The 27,151-nt window shown below is 46.4% G+C and overlaps 1 protein-coding gene across 1 annotated transcript in view; it reads right to left on the bottom strand.

The window, feature by feature from the left end:
• The window catches only part of POLR1E (RNA polymerase I subunit E), a 28,980-nt gene extending 2,251 nt beyond the window's left edge, over positions 1-26,729 (bottom strand). Inside the window, exons 1-10 of the mRNA XM_079706316.1 lie at positions 26,646-26,729; positions 25,975-26,078; positions 24,692-24,768; positions 22,912-22,997; positions 19,028-19,086; positions 18,099-18,243; positions 16,236-16,343; positions 15,509-15,605; positions 13,891-14,024; positions 145-226 (exon numbers count right to left, since the gene is read on the bottom strand). Of these exons, the coding sequence (XP_079562442.1) occupies positions 145-226; positions 13,891-14,024; positions 15,509-15,605; positions 16,236-16,343; positions 18,099-18,243; positions 19,028-19,086; positions 22,912-22,997; positions 24,692-24,768; positions 25,975-26,078; positions 26,646-26,724 (971 nt within the window). The 5' untranslated portion in view covers positions 26,725-26,729. The remainder of the gene's footprint in view (positions 1-144; positions 227-13,890; positions 14,025-15,508; positions 15,606-16,235; positions 16,344-18,098; positions 18,244-19,027; positions 19,087-22,911; positions 22,998-24,691; positions 24,769-25,974; positions 26,079-26,645) is intronic.
• Between the last annotated feature and the right edge of the window lie 422 nt (positions 26,730-27,151).

Here is a 27,151-nt window from a genome sequence, read left to right as displayed (position 1 = left end):
GAGCTCTCCAAATGGCAGTGCCCTCTTCAGCACAGTGTCTCTGTGGATACAGACTGCAGTCCAAGCCCCCTTCCCCACTCTCACTACCCTCCCTGTCCTGCTTTCTCCTTTACAGGCAGAAGCCGAGAAATCAAGCCCCCTGACCTGCCACTGTTGTAGATCAAGCAGGTAAACTGCTTCAGCAGTTTGGTGTTAATGATGTGGGGAACTCCAGGTCCCAGGGCACCTACAAGACAAAATAAGAGTCTGATCATTTGCTTTCAAAACTCTCAGGACACACCTCACCTATGAGCTGGGAAAAGAAGACAACAGTTGGGCCACTGAAATAAACAGAGGCAGGTGGGAAGAGAAGGGGCTTGTGAAACAGAACAGCCACTTTCAAATGAACACGTGCTCAGGTGTGCTTCAGCCTGCAGACCATACGTGCACAAGAGATGTTCATGACAAGGCAGTGACAGGAAAGAAAAGCAAACTCCAGTAAGGCCTAAAGATACAGAGTTCAAAAGATGTTAGAAAGCAAAACAGATTGTGGAGAAAGCCCAGGGAGAGGGAAAGGAAGGGAGGTTGGAATGTGAAAATAAGAATTAAGCAAATAGTGAAAAAGATGAGTACAGGCATAGCTCAGAGACATTGCAGGTTTGGTTCCAGACCACCACAATAAAGCGAGTCACATGAACTTTTTGGTTTCCCAGTGCATATGTTATGTTTATAGTATACTGTACTCTATTATTAAGTATGCAGTAGTATCATGTCTAAAAAAAAGTGTCCAAAATACTGTATGCTGACACATATATATGGAATTTAAGGGAAAAAAAATGTCATGAAGAACATAGGGGTAAGACAGGAATAAAGACACAGACCTACTAGAGAATGGACTTGAGGATATGGGGAGGGGGAAGGGTAAGCTGTGACAAAGTGAAAGAGCGGCATGGACATATATACACTACCAAACGTAAGGTAGATAGCTAGTGGGAAGCAGCCGCATAGCACAGGGAGATCAGCTCAGTACTTTGTGACTGCCTGGAGGGGTGGGATAGGGAGGGTGGGAGGGAGACGCAAAAGGGAGGGGAGATGGGAACATAGGTATATGTATAACTGATTAAATTTGTTATAAAGCAAAAAAAAAAAAGTGTCCAATAATTAATTAATTAAAAATGAAAATTAAAAAACAATGTCCAGAGGAAACTTGCACAAGCCTCTTATATAGCCTCATCCACCAGAGGGAAGACAGCAGAAGCAAGAAGAACTACAATCCTGCAGCCTGTGGAACAAAAACCACTTTCACAGAAAGACAGACAAGATGAAAAGGCAGAGGGCTATGTACCAGATGAAGGAACAAGATAAAACCCCAGAAAAACAACTAAATGAAGTGGATAGGCAACCTCCTAGAAAAAGAATTCAGAATAATGATAGTGAAGATGATCCAGGACCTCGGAAAATGAATGGAGGCAAAAATCAAGAAGATACAAGAAATGTTTAACAAAGACCTAGAAGAATTAAAGAACAAACAGAGGAACAATACAATAACTGAAATGAAAAATACACTAGAAGGAATCAATAGCAGAATAACTGAGGCAGAAGAACAGATAAGTGACCTGGAAGACAGAATGGTGCAATTCACTGCTGTGAAACAGAATAAGGAAAAAAGAAGGAAAAGAAATGAAGACAGCCTAAGAGACCTCTGGGACATTAAATGCAACAACATTCGCATTATAGGGGTCCCAGAAGGAGAAGAGAGAGAGAAAGGACCAGAGAAAATATGTGAAGAGATTATAGTCGAAAACTTCCCTAACATGGGAAAGGAAATAGCCACCCAAGTCCAGGAAGCACAGAGAGTCCCATACAGGATAAACCCAAGGAGAAACACACCAAGACACATAGTAATCAAATTGGCAAAAATTAAAGACAAAGAAAAATTATTGAAAGCAGCAAGGGAAAAATGACAACATACAAGGGAACTCCTATAAGGTTAACAGCTGATTTCTCAGCAGAAACTCTACAAGCCAGAAGGGAGTGGCATGATATACTTAAAGTGATGAAAGGCAAGAACCTACAACCAAGATTACTCTACCCAGCAAGGATCTCATTCAGATTCAATGGAGAAATCAAAAGCTTTACAGACAAGCAAAAGCTAAGAGAATTCAGCACCACCAAACCAGCTCTACAACAAATGCTAAAGGAACTTCTCTAAGTGGGAAACACAAGAGAAGAAAAGGACCTACAAAAATAAACCCAAAACAATTAAGAAAATGGTAATAGGAATATACATATCAATAATTACCTTAAACGTGAATGGATTAAATGCTCTAACCAAAAGACACAGGCTCACTGAATGGATACAAAAACAAGATCCATATATATGCTGTCTGTAAGGCCAACTGGCCCGAGGCAGGGGAACACAATCAGATTCACAGGTTGCATCAGACCGAAACTCTCCGGACCACCCAGCTCCAGAAACTGACCTGGAGACTTTCCGCACCACCCAGTTCCAGGAAATGACCTGGGGACTTTCCACCCGGCTCAGCCTTCCCGCCTTTCAAGGGGTGGGACTAACGGCCCCAAGACTGATGCAACCAGCACCAGATATTGCCTCGATACCCAAAGAGACCACCAAATAAGGAATACCCTGCGTCCTCCCAGATTCACCACACCCCTTTCCCTTCTTCCCCTATAAAATCTTGCCCAACCCTCACCCGGGTGTGACTTCTCTGGCCCCTTTCTCTCGGACCAGTGAACCTCGCCTGGGAGCGTCCCCCTAATAAAGCTCACTTGAAGCTTTCCTCTGTTTCACGGTGCCGTTTGTTAAGATCCGACCTTACATTTGGTGCCGAAACCCGGGAGGGGTACCAAGCCCCGCAGGTTACCGCGCGGGCTGCTCCTCCCCTCCCCCAGGAGACAACCAGGGAACCTCTGCTCATCCACCCGATCCGGCAGAAAACGGGGTAAGTCCCCCTCCCTTGTTCCCTCCAAACCCCAGAGTCCCTACCCACCGGACTCCCTGTCCCTAATCGCGGCCGCGTCAGGGACTCCTCCGTCCTCTCTCTGGGCCTCGGGCAACCGTGGAGACGTCCCAATTGCCTGACCGCTCTCCGACCCACCGGGCCTCGGGTGATTGTGGAGACGTCCCAATCACCTGACCGCCCTCCGACCTGCCGTGAATTGGAGACTGAGACCAGGGACGCCTCTCTCCCTCTCCATTCACTCAGGGACAGACGGGGGGTCATGGGAACCTCACAATCGAAACCAGATTCTAAGACGCCCCTGGGGTGTCTCCTAGCCAATTTTACAGCCCTCGGTTTCTCCCAAGATCTCCATCGCCGATGGCTTATTTTCTATTCCACTGCGGCCTGGCCACAGTATCCTCTAGACAATCAATCCAAATGGCCTCCTGAAGGGACTTTCGATTTTAACATCCTCCGTGATCTAGATAATTACTGCCACAGGACGGGCAAATGGTCCGAGATCCCCTATGTTCAGGCCTTCTGGTATTTACGCTCCCGCCCTTCCCTCTGCGTCGATTGTTCCACTTCCCAGATCATTCTTGCCAAACAGACATCTCCTACATCCAAGCCCCTAATTTCCTTTGACGATGACCCCTCTCCACTAGCCGACCCACCCAAATCTCTCGCTTCTCTCTCCTCCAGAGCTCCTCTCCAACCTCCACCCTACCCTGAAGTGGTCCCTCCTCCTCCCGAACCCGCTCTGGCCCATCCAACTGCTCCCCCGCCTCCCTCAACAGTTTCTCCTCCCACGCCCCTTGCTTTGCCAATTAGTGCACATACAGGCTCTCACGACTCCCAAGATCCAAATCTCCTCTACCCTGAGGGAGGTAGCAAGAGCGGAAGGATTAGTTAGAGTTCATGTTCCCTTTTCCCTCCAAGATCTCTCTCAAATTGAAAAGCGATTAGGCTCCTTTTCTGCCTCTTTTCTGACTCTTCCCGCTACATCAAAGAATTTCGCTACCTCTCTCAAGCTTACGATCTAACCTGGCACGGTATCTTTGTGATCCTATCTTCTACTCTAACCCGACGAGAGGGAAAGAATTCAAACTGCTGCCCGAAACCATGCAGATCAGGTCCACCTTACCGACAACTCCATGCCTGTCGGAGTGACTGCCGTACCTGGCACCGATCCAGGCTGGACTTATGAGGATGGCCAAGATGGTCGTCGTAAACGCGACCTCATGATCCAATGCCTCCTGGCTGGCATGCAGGCTGCTGCTCATAAGGTAGTCAATTTTGAAAAACTAAAAGAGATAACCCAAGAACCTAACGAAAATCCAGCTATCTTTCTCAATCACCTTACAGAAGCCTTAACTCTCTATACCCGGCTGGATCCCGACACCCCGGCAGGGGCAGCGGTCCTAGCCACCCATTTTATCACCCAATCAGCCCCGGACATCTGAAAGAAATTAAAACGGGCAGAAGACGGCCCTCAAACCCCTATTCGAGATCTGGTAAAGATGGCCTTTAAAGTCTACAATGGCCGTGAGGATTTGGCAGAAGCCAGCCGACAGGCTCGGATGCACCAGAAGGTGGCCCTCCAAACCCAAGCTCTTGTAGCCGCCCTAAGGCCGGCCATCTCCCATGGATCACAGCATCCACGGGGTCCACAAAAGGCAACCCCGCCGGGGGCCTGCTTCAAATGCGGAAAAGAAGGCCACTGGGCTCGCCAATGTCCCAATCCCTGACCTCCTTCTAAGCCCTGTCCCAGCTGCGGGCTAAGGGGCCACTGGAAGAGTGACTGCCCTACGACTGGCCCTCCCTCAGCATCTCCACACGGGGGGCAGGCCGACCCAACGGCATTACCACTCGAACTGCTGGGATTGGCTGACGACTGACGGCGCCCGGACTCGAAGACCCCCATCACCCTCGCCGAGCCCAGGGTAACGCTACAGGTAGCGGGTAAGTCCATCTCATTTCTGATGGACACGGGGGCTACCTATTTGGTCCTGCCTACTTATTCCAGGCCAGTTTCTCCTTCCCAGATCTCGGTCATGGGTATTGATGGCAAACCATCCTTCCCACTCCAGACCGGTCCACTCCCGTATCGAAGGACTCCCCTTTACTCATTCCTTCTTAGTCATACCATCCTGCCCAGTTCCCTTGCTAGGCCGAGATGTCCTTTTCCACTTAGGGGCCTCCCTCCAGCTAGTTAGACTTGACCCTAAGGTCCCCTCCACCCAACTCCTGCTTCTTCTTCTCGGCCTGTCTCTAGAACCCTCCCCCTCCAATCCCCCTCTTCCAATCACACCGAACCCAATCAATCCCCAAGTCTGGGATACTTCTAAGTCCATAATAGCAACACACCATTCCCCCGTCCTCATCCGCCTAAAGGACCCCTCCATATTTCCATCAAGGCCCCAATTTCCCATCTCTGAGACTCACCTTAGGGGCCTACAACCTATTATCCCCAGACTCCTAAACCAGGGACTCCTTATCCCCACTGACTCTCCCTGCCACACCCCCATCCTGCCTATCCGCAAGGCCTCTGAGGATTATCGCCTGGTCCAGGACCTCCGACTAATCAATGAGGCCATAATTCCTCTCCACCCAGTAGTACCAAACCCATACACCTTGCTCTCCCATATCCCCCCATCCACAACCCACTTTACGGTTCTGGATCTCAAAGATGCCTTTTTCACTATCCCCCTACATCCCCGACTCCTATTTCTTCTTCGCCTTTACCTGGATGGATCCGGATACTCATACTTCCAGTCAGCTCACCTGGACAGTTCTCCCCCATGGCTTCCGCAACAGTCCTCACCTCTTCGGTCAGGCGCTGGCACGCGACCTCACTTCCTGCTCCCTTACCCCCAGCACACTCCTTCAATATGTAGATGACCTCCTCCTTTGTAGCCCATCTCTCAGCCTCTCAAGACAACATACTGCAGATCTCAATTACCTTGGCTCCCGCGGTTATCGGGTCTCCCCAGCCAAGGCTCAGTTATCTGTATCTTCTGTAACCTACCTGGGGCTCCACCTTACCCCTACCACAAAAGGTCTAACAGCCGATCGCACCCGGATTATCTGTGAACTCCAGCCTCCGGAAACAGCGGAACAAATTCTCTCCTTTTTGGGCCTTATAGGATTTTTCCGACACTGGATCCCTAACTTTGCTCTCCTTGCTAAACCCTTATATCTAGCCGCTAAAGAAACCCCTCAAGGACCCCTCACCTCTCCTTCCGCCGTTCGACAGGCCTTTCTCACCATCCGTAACGCTCTGATATCTTCTCCTCCCCTTTCTCTGCCCAACCCAAGCCGACCTTTTCACCGTTTTGTGGATGAACGGGCTGGAATAGCCACTGGACTCCTTGCCCAGCCTGTAGGGCCTTCCTACCGCCCCGTGGCTTACCTCACCAAACAGCCAGACCCAACCATTCGGGGATGGCAACCATGCCTTCGGGCCCTAGCAGCAGCAGCCGAACTGTCCAAACAAACACTCAAACTGACTCTGGCCCACCCACTAACCGTGTTTTCCTCCCACCAGCTGGTCGACCTCCTAGGCCACAAGTCTCTCTCCCTCCTGGGCCCCTCCCGCATCCAGGAGTTCCACCTACTATTCACTGAAAACCCAGCTATTTCTCTTGATCTCTCCCCTCGCCTGAACCTGGCTTCCCTCCTGCCTATCTCTGGCACTGGGAGTTTTCCATCCCATTCCTGCCCTCATGTCATAGAAGCCTTCAAACCACCAAGAGAGGGACTCTTTGACACCCCTCTTTCAAATCCGAACCGCACTCTTTGTGGATGGTAGTTCGATACTCGGTCCTGACGGACGCCGACAGGCAGCCTACGTGGTGGTAACTATCTCAACTATTATCGAGGCTAACAGCCTCCCAGAAGGAACGACCTCCCAAAAGGCTGAACTAATCGCACTTACACGAGCCCTTAACCTTTCCAAAGACCAAAGGGTTAACATCTACAGAGACTCTAAATATGCCTTTCTCATTGCACACAGCCACTCAGCACTATGGAGGGAATGCAGATTTCTGACCACTAAGGGATCCCCAGTGGTCAACGCTTCCCCTCATTGCAAAACTCCTGGAGGCCCTCCAGCTTCCTAAAGAAGTATCAATTATCCATTGCAGGGGTCATCAACTCCCATCCAACCCAACAGCACAAGGTAACTCGAAGGCCGATTCCATGGCCCGAGAGCTTACAAAAGGGGATCCTCCAGCTCCACTCCTATTTTTTACCAGTCCTACCCAACCCACATATACCCCACACAAGGAAGCTGCCTTACTATCAAAAGGGGGACACAAAGACAACAAAGGATGGATTTTTATAGACAACAAAATTGCCCTACCTCTGGCCCAAGCAGCCGGCCTCCTATCAGACATCCATAAATTCTTACACATGGGTCCAAAAGCAATGTTCCGTTTTTTGGACCCCCTCTTTCATCTGCCAGAACTTAGAGAGGCCATCTCAAAGACTCTCATGGCCTGCCAAACCTGCACATCCATCTCCCCACAAGGAGGCCTACGGCCCCGAATTCCTACACACCAGATGCGTGGACATCAGCCTGGTGAAGACTGGCAGATCGACTTTACCCATATGCCCCGCTCCAAACGCTTCCGATACCTGCTCACTCTCCTTGACACCTTTTCAGGTTGGATCGAGGCCTATCCAACAACTCGAGAAACGGTAGACACAGTCGCCACCATCCTGCTTCAACACATCATCCCCCGATTTGGTCTGCTGGTCTCCATTCAGTCGGATAACGGACCCGCCTTTGTCTCTCAGGTGATTCAACAGGTATCCGAGGCTCTCCAGATCACCTGGAAACTCCACATCCCCTACCACCCCCAATCATCCGGTAAGGTTAAACACGCCAATGGGATCTTAAAAGACCACCTCACCAGGCTGTCCCTTGAGGTCCGTGTCTCATGGCCCGACCTGCTTCCTCTAGCCCTTACCCGAATCCAAGCCTCACCTCGGACTCCTACTGGCCTCAGTCCATTTGAACTACTTTACGGCTGCCCTTTCCTCCTTCACGACCTACCAACCCAGAGTCCACCCCTAGCCTCCTACCTTCCCTACCTCTCCCTGCTTCGCCGTCTTCTCCGCGAACACGCTGACCATCATCTACCAACAGTGACTATCTCTGAAACTTCCTCTCTCCCCCTACAACCCGGTGATAGCGTCCTCCTCAAAGAATTACACCCTCAATCTCTCAAGCCACGGTGGACAGGCCCCCATATGGTGATCCTCACCACTCCCACAGCAGCTAAGCTCTTGGGACACCCCTCCTGGTACCATGTCTCCCGCCTTAAAATGGCCCCAACTCCAGAGACTTGGACGGCCCTACCGCTGGGTCCCACGAGACTACGGCTTGTCCGTCACCCTGTCTCTCCTCCTGCTGCTGCTCCTGCCACCCAGGACTCACCAGATGTCCCTATGGCACTTCCATGTCCACGGGACATGGCAAGCTAAAGGTCGGACCCACGCCCAAGTCCTGGGCATGGGAGACTGCCAACCAGATGGGTGCCAGGCCCTGGTAACAGTCCAGATCCCCATCTCTAACACAGAAGGTGTTCCCCTGGGATGGTGCACCCCCACTGTCTGCTTCACTTACGATCGGACCCGAGACTACTGTCAATGGTGGGATGAGACCTATGGGGGGTGCCCCTATCACTCATGTAACATCCATATGGCAAAACTAGATACCAGGAGCTCGCTCCGACAATCCCACCTGCTCACCACAAATGGCAAGGGTCAATTATTCATCAACATCAAAGATCCCTGGGACACAAGATGGGTAAAAGGGGTACAAGGAAAAATCTACCGATGGGCAACTGATACCTACCCCGTGGGCTCTATCAGGGTCTTTCGCTCATATATCAATTTGATTCCCAAAGTTATCCAACAGTTGAGCGAACAAGCCACTGCCATCCAGAAACAGAACAAGCCCTAAGACACCAACTACCTCACCCCGAACACAAAGAGGATCCTTTTTCTTGGTTGACCCTCGTCTGTCAAGCAGTACAGATACTCAACCACACAGGAATAGGTAACATCTCCGACTGCTTTCTATGTGCCTCGCTTGGCCGGCCACCCTTGGCTGCTGTCCCACTCGACCAGCCCTTCAATTCTACTTCCTACACCTCCCAAAACCCACCTTCTTCCCCGTTAAAAGTCCCCATATTCCTTGATTCAAAAAATCTCACCATCTGTTACGGCAGCCGCCCAAATCTAGCTGATACTGGGTTTCTTTGCAACTCATCCCTCACGGTAAACACATCAATTGAAGCACCACCAGGCATGTTTTTGTGGTGCAATGATTCCCTCACAAAAGAGATCAATTCTTCCTCCCCCTTCCCATGTATCCCCATTACTCTCGTCCCACAACTCACACTGTATAGCCAAGCCGAATTTTCCTCACTAATCACGCCGCCCTTTACCTGACGGAAAAGAGCTATCTTTCTTGCTCTGGTTGCAGGCATCTCTCTCGCCTCCTCCCTGGTCGCTGCAGGCCTCGGTGGGGGAGCTCTAACACATAGTGTTTCAACATCCCGCGACTTAGAACATAAACTCCAGCTAGCCATTGAAGCCTCTGCCACCTCCATCTCCTCTCTCCAGCACCAAATCACCTCCATAGCCCGAGTCGCTCTCCAGAATCGACGAGCCCTGGATCCCCTGACGGCTGACAAAGGAGATACCTGCCTCTTCCTACAGGAGGAATGCTGCTATTACATCAATGAAACAGGACTCGTCGAAGACGATGTAAACGCCCTCCATCGCTTAAGAGAAGAACTCCAACACAAACACCAACAGTCCGCCTCCCCAATTCCCGATTGGTGGCGATCCACCCTCTATACCTCGCTAACACCAATCTTAGGCCCCTTAATTCTCATCTGTATCTTGCTCATGTTTGCCCCGTTTTCTTAGGTTCCTTCGCAGGCGCATGGAGGAAGTCTCTCGGGTGGCCGCAAACCAAATGCTCCTCGGTCCTTATATCTTGCTTCCTACAGAACCCCCCACTGTTCTCCCCTAAGCCTCGGACCTCTGGTCGCCTGACTCCCCTTTCGACGCCCCCATTCAGCATGAAGTAGCCAGAGATCAGAACGCTGCCCCATTACACCAAAGATGTCGGGATGTAAGGCCAACTGGCCGGAGGCAGGGGAATGCAATCAGATTCACGGGTTGCATCAGACCGAAACTCTCCGGACCACCCAGTTCCAGAAACTGACCTGGAGACTTTCCGGACCACCCAGTTCCAGGAAATGACCTGGGGACTTTCCACCCGGCTCAGCCTTCCCGCCTTGAGGGGCGGGACTAACGGTCCCAAGACTGATGCAACCAGCACCAGATATTGCCACGATACCCGAAGAGACCACCAAATAAGGAATACCCTGTGCCCTCCCAGATTCACCACACCCCTTTCCCTTCTTCCCCTATAAAATCTTGCCCAACCCTTGCCTGGGTGCGACTTCTCTGGCCCCTTTCTCTCGGACCAGTGAACCTCGCCCGGGAGCGCCCCCTAATAAAGCTCACTTGAAGCTTTCCTCTGTTTCGCGGTGCCATTTGTTAAGATCCGACCTTACACTGTCTAGAGACCCACTTCAGACCTAGGAACACATACAGACTGAAAGTGAGGGGATGGAAAATGATATTCTGTGCAAATGGAAATCAAAAGAAAGCTGGAGTAGCAATACTCATATCAGATAAAATAGACTTTAAAATAAAGAATGTTACAAGAGACAAGGAAGGACACTACACAATATCAAGGGATCAATCCAAGAAGAAGATATAACAATTATAAATATATAGGCACCCAACATAGGAGCACCTCAATACATAAGGCAACTGCTAACAGCTATAATGGAGGAAATCAACAGTACTACAATAATAGTGGGGGACTTTAACACCTCACTTACACCAGTGGACAGATCATCCAAGCAGAGACTTACTAAGGAAACACAAGCTTTAAACGACACAATAGACCAGATTTAACTGATATTTATAGGACACTCCATCCAAAAACAGATGACACTTTCTTCTTCTTTTTTTTTTTTTTTTTTGCAGTACGCGGGCCTCTCACTGTTGTGGCCTCTCCTGTTGCGGAGCACAGGCTCCGGACGCGCAGGCTCAGCGGCCATAGCTCACGGGCCCAGCTGCTCCGCGGCATGTGGGATCCTCCCGGACCGGGGCACGAACCCGTGTCCCCTGCATCGGCAGGCGGACTCTCAACCACTGCGCCACCAGGGAGGCCCTACACTTTCTTCTTAAGTGCGCACGGAACATTCTCCAGGATAGATCACATCTTGGGTCACAAATCAAGCCTAAGTAAATTTAAGAAAACTGAAATCATATCAAGCATCTTTTCTGACCACAACGCTATGAGATTAGAAATGAATTACAGGGAAAAAAAAGGAAAAAACACAAACACATGGAGGCTAAACAATACGTTACTAAATAACCAACAGATCATGAAGAAATCAAAGAGGAAATCAAAAAATACCTACAGACAAATGACAATGAAAACATGATGATCCAAAACCTATGGGATGCAGTAAAAGCAGCTCTAAGAGGGAAGTTTATAGCAATACAAGCCTACCTCAAGAAACAAGAAAAATCTCAAACAATCTAACCTTACACCTAAAGGAACTAGAGAAAGAAGAACAAACAAAACCCAAAGTAAGCAGAAGGAAAGAAATCATAAAGATCAGAGCAGAAATAAATGAAATAGAAACAAAGAAAACAAAAGCAAAGATCAATAAAACTAAAAGCTGGTTCTTTGAGAAGATAAACAAAATTGATAAACCATTAGCCAAACTCGTCAAGAAACAGAGGCAGAGGACTCAAATCAATAAAATTAGAAATGAAAAAGGAGAAGTTACAACAGACACTGCAGAAATACAAAGCATCCTAAGAGACTACTACAAGCAACTCTATGCCAGTAAAATGGACAACCTGGAAGAAGTGGACAAATTCTTAGAAAAGTGTAATGTTCCAAGACTGAACCAGGAAGAAATAGAAAATATGAACAGACAAATCACAAGTAATGAAATTGAAACTGTGATTTAAAATCTTCCAACAAACAAAAGTCCAGGACCAGATGGCTTCACAGGTGAATTCTATCAAACATTTGGAGAAGAGCTAACACCCATCCTTCTCAAACTCTTCCAAAAAATTGCAGAGGAAGGAACACTCCCAAACTCATTCTATGAGGCCACCATCACCCTGATACCAAAACCAGACAAAGATACTACAAAAAAAGAATATTACAGACCAGTATCACTGATGAATATAGATGCAAAAATCCTCAACAAAACACTAGCAAACAGAATCCAACAACACATTAAAAGGATCATATACCATGATCAAGTGGGATTTATCCCAGAGATGCAAGGATTCTTCAATATATGCAAATCAATCAATGTGATATACCATATTAACAAATTGAAGAAGAAAAACCATCTGATAAAAAAAGTCCATATCTTAATTAAAAAAATACTGCTAAAAAATGCTAACCATCATCTGAACCTTCAGCGAGTCACAGTAGTGACATCAAAGATCACTGACCACAGACCATCATAATAAATATAACAATGAAAAAGTTTAAAATATTGTGAGAATTATCGAAACCTGACAGAGACACACAAAAGTGAGCAGATGCTCTTGGAAAAATGGCGCCAACAGACTTGCTCAACACAGGGTTGCCACAAACCTTCAATTTGTAAAAAACACAATATCTACGAAGGACGATAAAGTGAAGCACAATAGAACGAGGTGTGTCTGTACAGACCCTTGGGTGCCCAATCACAGGAACACGACTGCATGCACCTTATGCCTAAAACCACAGGTGTCTCCCTCTGGGTTTCTGACTCTGGGTGGATGTGAGTGTATGGCAGCCACCCATGCCCTGGCGATCAGTGGCACGGGTTACCAGCAGAAACTGACTTCTCTCCCAGTCGGAAATAGCTGACACAACAACATGCCACAAGCCTTCACAAGCAAAGCCAATTTTTCTCCCCATACAACTCTTTGTCCAACTGTCCCTTAAAACGTTCATTTGATTTGCCTGGATATTCAACTTTGCCTAACACAGAAGTAGTGAATGTTAGCTCTGAGCAATCGTATAATCCAACCCGACCCTATTTTCCGAGGAAAGGGCTTGGCAAGTTCTCTCAGCATGTCAGCAGTACCAATCAGAATCCCACTGTTACACAGTTATAAATAAAGACATGGAAAGACATGTCCATTTCCTCTCTCACTAGAGCTAGTCTAAGAATTATAGACAAATAACAGACTGAAAATAACTAGAATAAAATGTCTATCATGATATGTGCACCCCAAAGTTCACAGCACTATTTACAATAGCCAAGACATAGAAGCAACGTAAGTGTCCATCAACAGATGAATGGATAAAGATGTGGTATACATATATACAATGGAATATTACTCAGCCATAAAACAGAATGAAATAATGCCATTTGTAGCAACATGGATGGACGCAGAGATTCCCATATTAAGTGGAGTCAGACAGAGAAAGAGAAATACCATATGATATCACTTATATGTGGAATCTAAAAACATGATACAAATGAACTTATTTACCAAACAGAAACAGACTCACAGATATAGAAAACAAACTTATGGTTACCAAAGGGGAAGCGGGGGAGGGAGGGATAAATTAGGAGTTTGGGACTAACAGATACACACTACTATATATAAAATAAACAACAAGGACCTAGTGTCCTTGTTGCTGTTCCTTGCACAAGGAACTGTATTCAGTATCTTGTAATAACCTATAAGGGAACAGAATCTGAAAAAGAACATATATATGTATAAATATATATGTAACTGAATCATTTTGCTGTACACCTGAAACTAACAATATAAATCAACTATACTTCAATTTAAAAAAAAATGTCTAGCATGGACTTACTTTTCCGCTTAATCACTTTCTGTGCTCGAAATCTGATGAGAGTGTCCAGAAACCATATGCACCGGGCCTGGCGGTCTCGGCTCTCCTCACTTGATGGCAAAGACTTCAACGCTTCTATGACAAAGGAGCAGTGACTAAAACAAGGGAGGGAAAAGGAGGAATGTGTTAAGACCGGCTCTGTCAGGAGCCATTCACTCCTTCACAATGAAAACAGCAGGCACCCCTCACACCTGGTACATAGTCAACAGCTGAGGAAGGGCCATCCAACCAGCTCCTTATAATAGGAGGAGCATGATCTAGTGTAGGGACAGTAAAGGTCTAGATAACAAATATTATACATTTTGTGGGCAACATGGTCACTGCCATTGTAATGCAAAGGCAGCCATCGATAACATATAAATAAATGACTGAAGCTACGTTACAATAAAACTTTATTCACAGGCAGTGGGCCAGACTTGGCACTCAGGCCATAGTGGGCCCAACCCTGATGTGGCGGTCTGGAGCATAGCCTCTCAACTATCTGGGTTTGAATCCCCATTCTGCCATGCAGTGGCTTGGGCAAGCTTCTGAACATCTCTGCCTTGGTTTCTTCACCTGTAAATTAAGGCCAATGATAGTACCCTTGTCCTACGGGCTTTTGTGGATTAAATGAGACAAGGAAAGCAGTGCTTGGCACATGTAGGAGCTCCATCAATGTTGGCTATTATTTTCACATACTGTTGTTCTACCACTATCAGGATCATGAACTCGCAGCGATAAAAGGCTCTTCAAGATCATCTTGTATCGGCCTCATTTTACATATAGGAAAACTGAGGCTCAGACAGGGGAAGATCACACAGTCCATCAGGCAGATGGGGACTCGGTTCTCCAGACTCCCAGCCCAGAACTCATTCCTGCACCTGAGCCACAATCACATTAAGACGATGAAGAACCAGTAAAGAGCACTTCTTTGGAGAGTGGGAAAAACATGTATTTTCCAAGACTTTGGATTTCACTGACCAGTAAAATTTCCAAACGAAAACTGGGGGAACCAACCTAGGGTTGACAACTTTTTATTTTCTCAAGATAAAATTATTAAAAGAAAAAAGTCAAAAGCAAAAAACCCTCATCATTAAAAAAAAAAAAAGCTGTTTTAAAAGCCAAAAGGGGCGGGGAGGGAGGAGAGGAAATCATCTCTGATTTAAAATATGCTATATTTAAAATACATAATTTAACTTTCACTCAGCACATCACCACAGATAAACCATCACTTCAGCTGGCACCTACTCCCAGGCCAGCACTTGGGCCCCACCAGTGACAATCGGCAACAGTATAACATTGGCTGAGGGGGTGGGACCGATACAGGTCAGCTCCAGTTCCCAGCCCCAGACTACAAGGCTTCACCACCCTCTGCCCAGTCACAGGTTCCACGTACTCAGAGGCCAATTCTCTCCCTTGAAAGCCACCCACAGCCTTGGGACAACAGGCCTGGGAGCTCAACCATTCAAGAAAACACTTGTTCATTCTTGTTCAAATGCTGAACAGACGTATATCCTAACACCCAAGGTCTGCTTCATGTCTGACTACTGTTGTATCCCAACATCACTCCCGAGACACTCCATCTGCCCAATTCGGGTACCTGTTCTCTTCAATCATCTTCAGTATTTCTTCTGAGGTGACATTCCTGAAAGCTTCAGATGGGCTCTGAAGAGCGTCATATTCCGCAGGGGCAAGAACTAGTTATAGGTCAAGAACAACCTGACCAAAATGGAAACATCCAACTAGCTAGATCATCTTATATCAGCCACATTTTACAGATGGGAAAATTTGAGGCTTAGTGAGGGGAAGATCACACAGTATGTCCGGGCAGAGCTTCAGGACTCAGTTCTCCAGACTCCCAGCCCAGAGCTCATTGCCTGCTTGGGCTTTCTGCCTTCTCTTATCACAAACCCACTGCAGGCACTTTCCATTTGACTAGAACCACAAGTACGGAAACTCTACATTCCAACCCTTCTTTATAATATCAGTCTGCCCTAGACTTTGGGCACTGGCCAACTTAAAAGTCGTATTTTGACTCTTCACAGAAGGTGACCCCCACAGGGCCGAACCGTGGGCATTCTGCATTTTGCTGAGGGATGGGATTGAATCACAAGGCCTGAGAGGCCACTGCTGCAGCAGGTGCCTCAGCTAGTGAGGGAGCCTCGCTGACTTCCCAGCAATAGCGCTGGGGCAACTGCAAGAGTCTGGGGCGAGCTTCTATGAGTATCACAGGACCACTGACACCCTCAGAGAGCCTGGCCATGCCACTCCTGTGCGCATATCCCAACCTGGGAAATGAGGTGGCGTTTCTCCCACAAGAAGGATACGGTCTTCAAATTTATACACGTCTTCAGGCTTGGCTGCATCAGCGTGGCAGGGAGGGAGATAGAGGGAGTCATCCTGCAAGTCATCGTGGATGGCGTCACTGACCAGAGCTTTTCAATGAAGGAAGAGTCAGTGTCAGTGTCACCCTGCTCGGCTTCAAGTTCCCCAACACTCTGCAACCCGTGCACTCAAGATCATCGTCGCCCAGAACCCCCTCATCTGAACTTCACATATTGTCAGTGAAAAAGAAAAATCAAATTATAAAGCTAACTACCACACAGGAATAACCATGTAAGAATTAAGTATGCACACAGACAAGAACAGAGAGGAAAACAGGAAAATTGTAATGGTTGGTCTTGTAGAATGATGGGAAAATGGGTGAATTATTTTTCTTTTTAAATGTCCTTTAGTAGCTGAGAGTAAACTGAACAAAAAAATTGAAAACTTTACTTAGACATTAAAGTATATCTGACTAAATGGAGACATGTTCCTATGTTCCTGGATGGGAAAACATAATATTATAAAGATGCTGATTCTCCCCATATTAATCCCAATTGGATTTTGAGAGAACTTGACAAAATAATTCTTAAGATCACCTGGAAAAAAAAAAAGCATGCTACAGGACTTCCCCGGTGGTGCAGTGGTTAAGAATCCACCTGCCAATTCAGGGGACACGGGTTCGAGCCGTGGTCTAGGAAGTTCCCACGTGCCGTGGAGCAACTAAGCCCGTGCGCCACAACTACTGAGCCTGCGCATCCTAAGCCCGTGCTCCACAACGAGAAGCCACTGCAATGAGAAGCCCGCTCACCGCAACGAAGATTAGCCCCCACTCACCACAACTAGAGAAAGCCCGCGTGAAGCAACAAAGACCCAATGCAGCCATAAATAAATAAATAAATGAATGAATGAATGAATGAATAAAAAAGCATGCTACAATAACCAGTACATTTGTGAAAAATAAGGATGGAAGATAAATTTGCCCTATCAGACAACAAACTGGAAGGTGAGGCTACTACAATCAAAAGGACCTGATGCTGCTACAAGAATAGCCAGTCAGAATGATGAGCGAGAACACAATTAAGAATGTGGTAAAATGATACAGATGATTTTTTAAATCATTTTTTACAAAAGGAAAAGATGGAGTTGGGGACAACTGGCTAATCATTTGGAAAATATAAAATTAGGTTTGTAACATAGACCAAAAAAAAAAAATCATTAAATTGTAAATGTAAAAAGTTAAACAGTGAAAGTACTGAAAGACAACATAAGAAAATATATAATCATCGGGTATGGAAAGATTTTCTAAAACTTACTAAAATTCCATTTTAATAGAAAAACTGCTCTCATATATATATATATATATATATAAAACTTTCTTTTATGTTCTTATAATGCATTTGAACAATAAACACATTACACATTTTAAATAATACAATTTAATACTCAAGCTGCTGAAGAATTTAGGAAAAGAAAAAGATCCAGTGACCTCAAAGTGTCTCTAGAGGCTAGCTCATCATCATCACATCAGCCTTTTTGACTAAAACCTCCCTGTAACTCACAGAGACTTGAGGCCGTCTCCCTCCACTGTGCCCTGCAGGCTGTAGCCCTGGCACCAAGGACACAGAGGGCACATTCCCGTTCCCATGTCTGTCTCCTCTACTCGACTGTGAGCTCACTGAGAGCAGGCCATGTCAGATGTTTCTTATGATTTCCAGAGTCTGTTCCTAAGAAGGCCCTCAAGGAGAAGCAGGAAGGAATCCAGCCCTAACTCCCATCATTTCCATCTGTGGGGCAGGTGAAAGATCTCAAGAGAAGGGAAAGCTCTTTCTACCAGCAGCCTCTTACCCCAAGTTCCAGCTGCTTACCAGTCACACCCTTTGTATCAATTATACTCTCTGCAGCTTTAGCCACTGCACTATTCAAAGATTCACTGCCAACTTTGTTCATTCTCCTGGAGTTCAGAGCCCGCTTCTGTTTGGTGGTACCAAAGGCTTCAATGCAAGAATCCATCTGTGCAAAAGACAAATTTGGTCACTGGGAACGGGCTGAGCACTGTTACTCCTAGCTGTGTCACTACGGGTAAACAGCCTCTCTGAGCCATTAATACCACTTCTGTAAATTGGGCTGACTCATACCTAACTACCTCATAGGCTTGTTTTAAGAACCAAAAGATATTAAGAGATTTGAAGTACTTGCTTTATAAACTGTAATGAGCTATTTATAAATCAACAGTGTTTTCACCTGTAAAATAAAAAGATTAGAATTAGGGTTGGTAAATCTGGGGCACACGGCTTACCGGTTTTCCAATCCTACACCGAAAACAGACATTACTAATAGATGGCTCACTCTCCCTCTGAGCCTAAAGACAGCTTTACTCCCCTCCAGGCAGCACTGGAGATTCAATCAGTTTGCCATCCTGGGGTGAGATGAGCTTTGTAGGAAGCTTCTACATTGAAAATCCTAAAGTTTACTTTGTCTTGATGTGAAGTTTCCAGGCTTCCAATATTTTCTGAAACTTGGATTAAATCCTGAAAATAGTGTTATGCTACAGCCCAGAGAACCAGTTCCAGATGCTGGCACAGAGCTGTGTATAGCTGCCCCAGAGAGGAGGTCTGCAGTCTGTGAGGCCAAGGAGGCCTGTGCAGGTAGGAACTGTCCAGAGAACCACACACTGAATGAGCTGAGAGCAGCTAGGGAGACCCCTGTGTTCAACCAGCTCATTTTACTGATGGAGAAACCCAAGGCCTGGAAGGAACTCGCTTTAGGTCTCACATCTTAGTTCTGTCATACTTACCTTTTCTCTAAAAGATTTGGTGTGACTCTCTAGTGTCGATTCACTCTGAACTGATTCATCTACAAAACACAAAACAAAAACAAAGAAAAAAAAGCAAACTGTAAGGCCTACAGACCGTAATAGTGTTTAATATTTGTTTAACAGTTAATCTAAGAAAAACAGATTTCTTTAGTATAGGACTTTCCAGAGCTTAACATGAGTGTATACTGTGAACATTTAGTATGAAGCTTCAGTATAGAGTTAGAGGATTTGGAGAATAAATTAGAGTCAGGTGAAGGGGTCATCAGGATCCAAGCCCTTCATTTCACAAATAAGGAAACATGAGGCCTCCAGGTGAAATGACTTGCCCCAGGCAATGCAGAGATGGGATTAGAAACCAAGTCCTCCGCTCCTCCCAGTATACAGTTCTGCCCTCCTTGTAAAAGACCTAAGGAGGAGGGATCAAGAGGAGGACCTGGAGCTCACCTCCCCCGACAAATACATCAAAAATACATCTACATGTGGAACAATTCTCACGGAAAACTAACTGGAAACCAGCAGAAGAATTCCTACACAACCAAAGTGCACTGATGTGTATAAAATGGATGACTAATAAGAACCTGCTGTATAAAAAAAATAAATTAAATTAAAAAAAAAAAGAAAGAAAGATTTCCACATAACCAGGTAGTAGGGTCGGGACCCCCCCACCCCCCGCCACCCCGCACTGAGAGGGCTCTGAAAGGAAGAGAAGGTCTGCATGGGCTCACTCCACACCACAGCTTGGGGCAGGATCTGAGCCAACCAGCCCCTGGAAGAAGACTGGGTCTAGCAGCTGGGGAGCAGCCCCTGCCCCTGACAGGGCAGTGACAGCCATGGAGCAGAAAGGAAGGACCACCTCACACCCTCCTTGAGCTTTAGACCCCCAACACCAACCACACCCCATATCAAGGTAACAGCAGCCACCACACCCTGAGGACATTCCATTGTGTATGTATGTAAAATTGTTCATTAATTTCTTAATTAAACACATTTTTGTTTTTATATGTAAAAAAGTTGTAAATACTGGTTTATTCTAGCCATTATACATATACACACAATGGAATACTACCCAGCCATAAAAAAAAGAATGAAATTTTGCCATTTGAAACAAAATGGATGGACCTGGAGGGCACTACGCATAGTGAAATAAGTCAGACAGAGGAAGACAAATACTGTATGCTATCATTTATATGTGGAATCTAGAAAATAAAACAAACTAGTGAATATAACAAAAAAGAGCAGACTCACAGAAAGAGCAAACTAGTGGTTACCAGTAAGGAGAAAGAGAAAGGAGGAGGGGCAATATAAAGGTAGGAAAGTAAGAGGTACAAATTATTATGGACAAAATAAGCTACAAGGATATACTGTATAACACAGGGAATACAGCCAATATTTTATAATAACTGTAAATGGAAAATAACCTTTAAAAACTGTATAAAAATAATTTAATTAGAAAACATTTTTTAAAAAATACCAATGAATGTATATACAAAACAGAAACAGACTCACAGGGCTTCCCTGGTGGCTCAGTGGTTAAGAATCTGCCTGCTAATGCAGGGGACACAGGTTTGAGCCCTGGTCTGGGAAGATCCCACATGCTGTGGAGCAACTAAGCCCATGCGCCACAACTACTGAGCCTGCGCTCTGGAGCCTGCGAGCCACAACTACTGAGCCTGTGTGCCACAACTACTGAAGCCTGCGCTCCTAGAGCCCGTGCTCCGCAACAAGAGTAGCCCCTGCTCACTGCAACCAGAGAAAGTTCACGTGCAGTAACAAAGACCCAATGCAGCCAAAAATAAATAAAAAAACAAAAAACAGACTCAGACATAGAAAACAAACTTATGGTTACTAAGGGTGTGGGGGAGGTACAAATAACGAGTATGGAAGTAACAGATACAAACTACTAAACATAAAATAGATAAGCAACAAGGATGTACTGTATAGTACAGGGAATTGTACCCAATAGCTTGTAATAAGCTATAATGGAATATAATCTGCCAAAAAATATATGTATATCATATGCCATACACCTGAAAATACTGTAAATCAACTATACTTCAATTTTTTAAAATAGTTAAAAAAAACTTTTTTCAAGACCTAAAAGCAGGCATAAACATGAGGTATGTATTATTTACATGAAGCTCTGTAATCTCCCACAGAGTATTCATGTAAGGGGCAGTATAATCTAGTGGACAGAAGCACAAGCTCTGGAGTGACCGTGCCACATTTAAATCCCAGGTCTCTCACATACGCCAGCAGTACGATCCTGCCAAAGTCATTTAGCCTCTGGGCCAGGTTCATCATTGATTAAACAAAAGGAATACAATACTTACCCCACAGGGTTGTTATGTGAAGTAAATGACGTAGTGCATTGGAAGTGCTTAGAACAGTGCCCAGAGCATAGTAAGGACCCAAAAAATGCTGTGCGTATTTTTGATATATCCTGGTTAGAATTAACCAATATTTACAAATTTTTTACTTGTAAAAACAAAAACGTCTTTAATCAACAAATTAATGAACAATTTTCTTTGCCTCCTCAGAAGACAGAAGAGCATTTGGAGGATAACTTATATGCAGTTATATTTGTTTGCAAAGCAGGGATTTCTTAACCTAGAGACTATGGACCCCTAGGAAATTCACAGCTGGGCTTTGGGATGCAAGAGCCCTTTAAAATTATATGCAAAATCTCATATTTTTTGTAAATTAGGTATGTTTCTAGGAGATAGGTCCAGGTCCTTATGAGATTCTCAAAAGGGCTGAGACCACTGCTTTGAGAGAGTGAAGTTATTAGAACTAATGCCTCTGAAAGTATCAAGCAGATTCACAATGATCCTAATGATCCTTATCTAACTCCCTCCCCTACCATGGTTCTCAGTATTTAAGATTTAGGAACAGGAGCCCCTTGAGTTTGACCCTCTTATCTATCATTTTGGAAGATCCCATTCTAGCCCTGAACATTCTAAAATGCCAAAGTGGAGAAGTACTGTACCTTCTCCCAGTGGATTAGAGAGAAAATGGATCTCTTCCCAAATTAGAAAGTGTAGAGACTTTGCATCGAGCTGGAAGTTACTGTCCAACCTATAAGCAACTTCTATCATCTACCAGAGATTCTAAAACCTCTACTCCAGGGCTTCCCTGGTGGCGCAGTGGTTAAGAATCCACCTGCCAATGCAGGGGACACGGGTTCGATCCCTAGTCCAGGAAGATCCCACATGCCGCAGAGCAACTAAGCCCGTGTGCCACAACTACTGAGCCTGTGCTCTAGAGCCTGTGAGCCACAACTACTGAACCCGCGTGCCACAACTACTGAAGCCCATGCTCCACAACAAGAGAAGCCACCACAATGAGAAGACTGCACACCTCAACAAGAGTAGCCCCCACTTGCCGCAACTAGAGAAAGCCTGCATGCGGCAAAGAAGACCCAACACAGCCAAAAATAAATTAATTAATTAAATAAAATTTAAAAAAAAATTTTAAACTCTACCCCAACTAGAACAATTAAAAATTAAGAAAGGCCCTCAATGGAAAAGAATATCATGTATGCCCTCCAATACTCTGCTCGGATCAGTGCTCAACTCGCTTTAACTAAGATTAGTTTCCTGATCTTAAGTCTGTAAACACTGTAGGGACAGGATCTGTGTCTGTTTTGCTATATTCACAGCCCCTAACTTGTGCCTGGAGCATAGTAGGTCATCAATAAATATTTGCTGAGTAAAAGCACTTTTAAAACTTTTTCAAATGGGAAAAAAAAAAAACCTTGAAAAACTAGCTACAAAATGTATTTTACAAATCAAAAAGTCAAACCGACTCATCCAGGAAACCTAAAATATTCAGCATTTCTTTGAACCTTCATGACTAGGACCTACCGGAAAACAGCGGCTGCATATTGAACCATTCAGCATCATATACTTCCATTTGGCCAGAGGTCTTGTTCAAAATTCCCACAAAGTGCCTGAATAAAGAAGGAATAATACCAGTGACAATGGATTATTCAAAAGGTATTGTTTATACAACCTCCTTTTTTCTGCTTAGTTCTCAGCCTTCTTTCTGCCCCAATCCACCTGAGGAAGACATCACTTGCTCATGAGTAACAATAATCCCCTACAGCAGCAATTCTCTGAATGGGAAGGGAAAGGAGGAAAGGGTTCATGAAGAGGCTCTGGGGACAGCGGGGGGGCGGGGGGGAAGCCACCAGGTGATTCTTGTAGCTGATCACATTTGGGCTCACTGCTGTAGTGGGAAACCCTTCTGGAATATAAGACTCTAGAATTAAACACTAGAATTTACTGCATGTATAAATTCTATGGAGGCAAAGACAAGTAAAACCTTGGTAATTATGAGAAGACCAGTTTAAACTAGAAAATCTTTGTAAAGGGATGATAAAAGTTAAAAGTTTCAAGCATATACACACTAATCTGACTTCTATCAATGTGGTTCAGGGGGAACCCTGAAAGGGGCTTGTTTGTGATTCACTGATGGCTACCTTCACAAGGACACTGCATTATGCCAATCCCTGACACTTAAGACTGTTCAGGCTGGACAATCTTCACTGTACCGAGGAGTAGACTGGGGGTCAGTAAAGGGCAGAGTTGGCCCAAGTCAGTAATCTTTCCAGAGCTAGGCAGAAATTCTGGAGCCTTAGACACTACCAAATCCTTTTCCTGTAGTTAGTCCCAAGGCAGACTTCTGGTAAACTCTGGCCTATTGATCACACATTCCAAATTAGTGGAGACAGCTGCGTTTCGGGAACAAGATAATTATAAGCAAAGAATATTGCAAGTTAATGATGTGGTCAGAAATAATGAAGGTGATCAAAAGGTACAAACTTCCAGTTATAAAATAAGGCCTAGAGATGTCATGTACAGCATGGTGACTATAGAAAATAATGCTGTAGCGTATATTTGAAAGTTGTTAAGAGAGTAAGTCTTAAAAGTTCTCATCACAAGAAAAAAATTTTGTAACTATGTGTGGATGTTAACTAGACACTGTAGTGGCCATTTTGCAATATATACATACATTGAATCATTATTTTATACACCTGAAACTAATATAATGTTATATGTCAATTATATCTCAATTAAAATGGGGGGGACTTCCCTCATGGTGCAGTGGTTAAGAATCTGCCTGCCAATGGGGGACACGGGTTCGATCCCTGGTCCAGGAAGATCCCACATGCCGCAGAGCAACTAAGCCCGTGTGCCACAACTACTGAGCCTGCGAGCCACAACTACTGAGCCTGCGTGCCATAACTACTGAAGCCTGCGTGCCTAGAGCCCGTGCTCTGCAGCAAGAGAAGCCACCACAATGAGAAGTCCACACACCACAATGAAGAGCAGTCCCCGCTCACCGCAACTAGAGAAAGCTCGTGTGCAGCAACGAAGACCCAACGCAGCCAAAAATAAATTTACAAAAAAATTTTTTTTAAGATTACAAATGCATGAGGTTTTCAGGAAATTAAACAAATGTAAGTCACTTTTTCAATTTCAGGAGTGTCTACATGCTGGTGTGAGGGCCCTGGGGTCTGGGAACACAGGAACTTGGTAAATCTCTCTAGATTTCCCCCACTGCCCCTAAAATAAAGACAGAGAAGAGCAGTGCCAGGGCCACCCCCCCCCCACTTCCCACAATCCCTTTCCCCGTCCCTACCTGCAGAGAGTGTTGCATTTCAGGGCTCCAGTCCCAAAATTGTTTCCCACATAGTAAAGTCTGTCTGTTTCAGCTGCCTAAAATGTAGAGGGGGGGAAAGCTCCATTACAACCAATGTTGAAAGATAGTAAATATCTTGACTCTCTTTTCCACGTTTGTAGAAGGTTTAGAATCCAAACCACAGGTGGATCAGAATGAGAGCGCCTCTTTGAGATGATCCAGCTCCCTATCTCTAAGTGAATCTGGGGTATCCCTGGGGGAAAGGCAAGAGGACTTTTGAAAAGTCCCAGGTAGTGCTTGCTTCTAGCTGGTCTGAGAAGTTCTTGGGGGAGCTGTACCACAGGACTTGGAAGATGGGCCCGGGGCTCTCAGCACTTAGAGGCATGCAACAAAATGATTCTGCAGGCAACCCCAAAGTCCAAGCCCTTCTTGAACCTCTTTGCTCTCCTCTATCATGACTGCTCCTTATATGCTCTCAGGACCATGGAAATGGTTAATTCACTCCTCAATCAGAGCCAAGCTTTCCTGCTTCCCCATGTTTGTCCTGGCTATCCTCTTCACCTGGAGAACTAACTTCAGCTGTTAAGCCCTCCTCCATCCTTCAGGGTTCAGCTCCCATGCACCCTCCCCCAGGAAGACATTCTAGCAAAGCAAGAGACTTCACTGACTGAACGCACTCTGCCCTGCTCTGTACTCTCTCTCCCAGGGACCTTGAGCTTTATCTATTTTTGTATGAGTGTCCCTCACATCCAGTTCTCACCTCTCTAGAGCAGTGGTTCTCAACCCAGGGAATTACCCCTCTGGGGATATCTAGGCATGTCTGACATTCTGTTTGCCACAACTGGGAGGTGCTCCTGGTAGCTAATGGGTAGAGGCCCGGAAAGCTGCTAAATATCCAGTGCTGCACAGGAGAGCCTCCACATGAAAGAATTATCTGGGTCAAAATGTCAATAGTGCTGAGACTGGGAAACGCTGCTCTGGAGTATGAGCTCCCTCAGAGTGAGGCCAGCTCTCACTTAACTCTTTCCCTAGCAGCTTTCAGCCCAGGGCCACAGTGGGGCTCAATAAATGCTTGTTGAATGAACAAATGAATAAAAGGCCAGCACTTCACCACAAGTGTGAAACTCAGTGGAACCTGTCCCCACACCCCAGCCTGCTGGGGCTCAAAGTTCTTCAAAGGCTCACTCGCTATCCCCCCTTTTCTCCACTCATTCCCTCCTACCTCCACCCACACCCAGGAGGCCTCCTGAGGCCTGAAGAGCAGAGGCCACGGCAGCACTTACCAGGATCCGCTGACTCCTCTTCCTGGGGTTTGTGGAGTCATTGCTCTTGTACAAGGTAAAGCGCATGTTGCCTGGATTCTGTAGCTTCCCATTGGAGAACTGGACTGTAAGATTGCAGCCCAAGAATGAGATGAGAGCACAAGAGTATGGTGGGGAGGAAATGGATTGTCAACGGGAGGGAGTGACTGGAGGAATGGGTACGGCAAGGAACCCCAGGTCCTGACCCAAAGGGGGACTGAAGGAGGTCCTGGTCCAGGTGGGAAGAGGGGCTGGGGAGGGGCTCTGACAGGAGGGAATAACTAGGGGAATGGGGCTGACTGAGGAGAACTCGGCCAAATCTAGAAAGACAGAGGGAATCCCTGGCCAGTAGAGAGAAGGAAACAGAGCAGGTGTGAGACCTGGTGGGTGAGGAGATGACGGGCTCCTGGGTACATTCAGCCCTGGAGAGGGGGTAACTGGGATTTCCTCATCCAGGTAGGAGGTGGTACCAGAAAGATGGTGCGATGACAGAGGAGCCCTGGCCGAACTCCAAGTAGTGGGGGAGACTATAACGGATCTTTGCCCGGCTGGGAACGGGCACCCGACGGATGTGGGAAGTGGAGGGCTGTAGCGGTACCGAGACGGAGGGAAGGAAGTTACGGGGAACTCTGCTCCAGCTTCGCAGTCTTTACCCAGTAGAGCTCTCTGGCTCTCGTCGGGCTCTCCACAGTACAGCCACCTCGCACTCGGCAACACCTCCTCCGCCGCCATCTCGCCTCTCCAGACGCCAAGCCCAGGAGCTAAAACAGCCGTGGCCAGTAGCGCATTTAAGCACGCGCAGAGGCAACGCTCCAGGCCGGAAAAGGCACGGCTTCGCCGGGCACCGCCCTGCACGCTCAGAGACGCGTGGCTCCGCCCCCAGCAGGCACCGCCCCGCTCTTTCCCCCAGCTCTGAGCGTCATCCCCGCCCACTCTTCGCCCCGCCCCTCCGCGCGGAGAGGCGTGGTCTCCATCCTCACCCTGTCCCGCTCCCTCCTCCGCCGGCCTCTCCAAGGCGCAGCACCTGATTGGCCCAGCCCTCGGCCTGTGCATTTCAGGCTGTGTACCTCTAGGGTGAGCCGCGCACGGAAGTCTTGCCTAAACGTTGTGTGGGGTTTCTTCCTCAGCCCTGTCTAGGTAGGGTTATGGTCTGTCTCTA

This window comes from Hyperoodon ampullatus (genome assembly GCF_949752795.1).
Source record: "Hyperoodon ampullatus genome assembly, chromosome: 6".
NCBI lineage: Eukaryota > Metazoa > Chordata > Mammalia > Artiodactyla > Ziphiidae > Hyperoodon > Hyperoodon ampullatus.
This window is presented reverse-complemented; position numbering and strand designations above follow the sequence as displayed.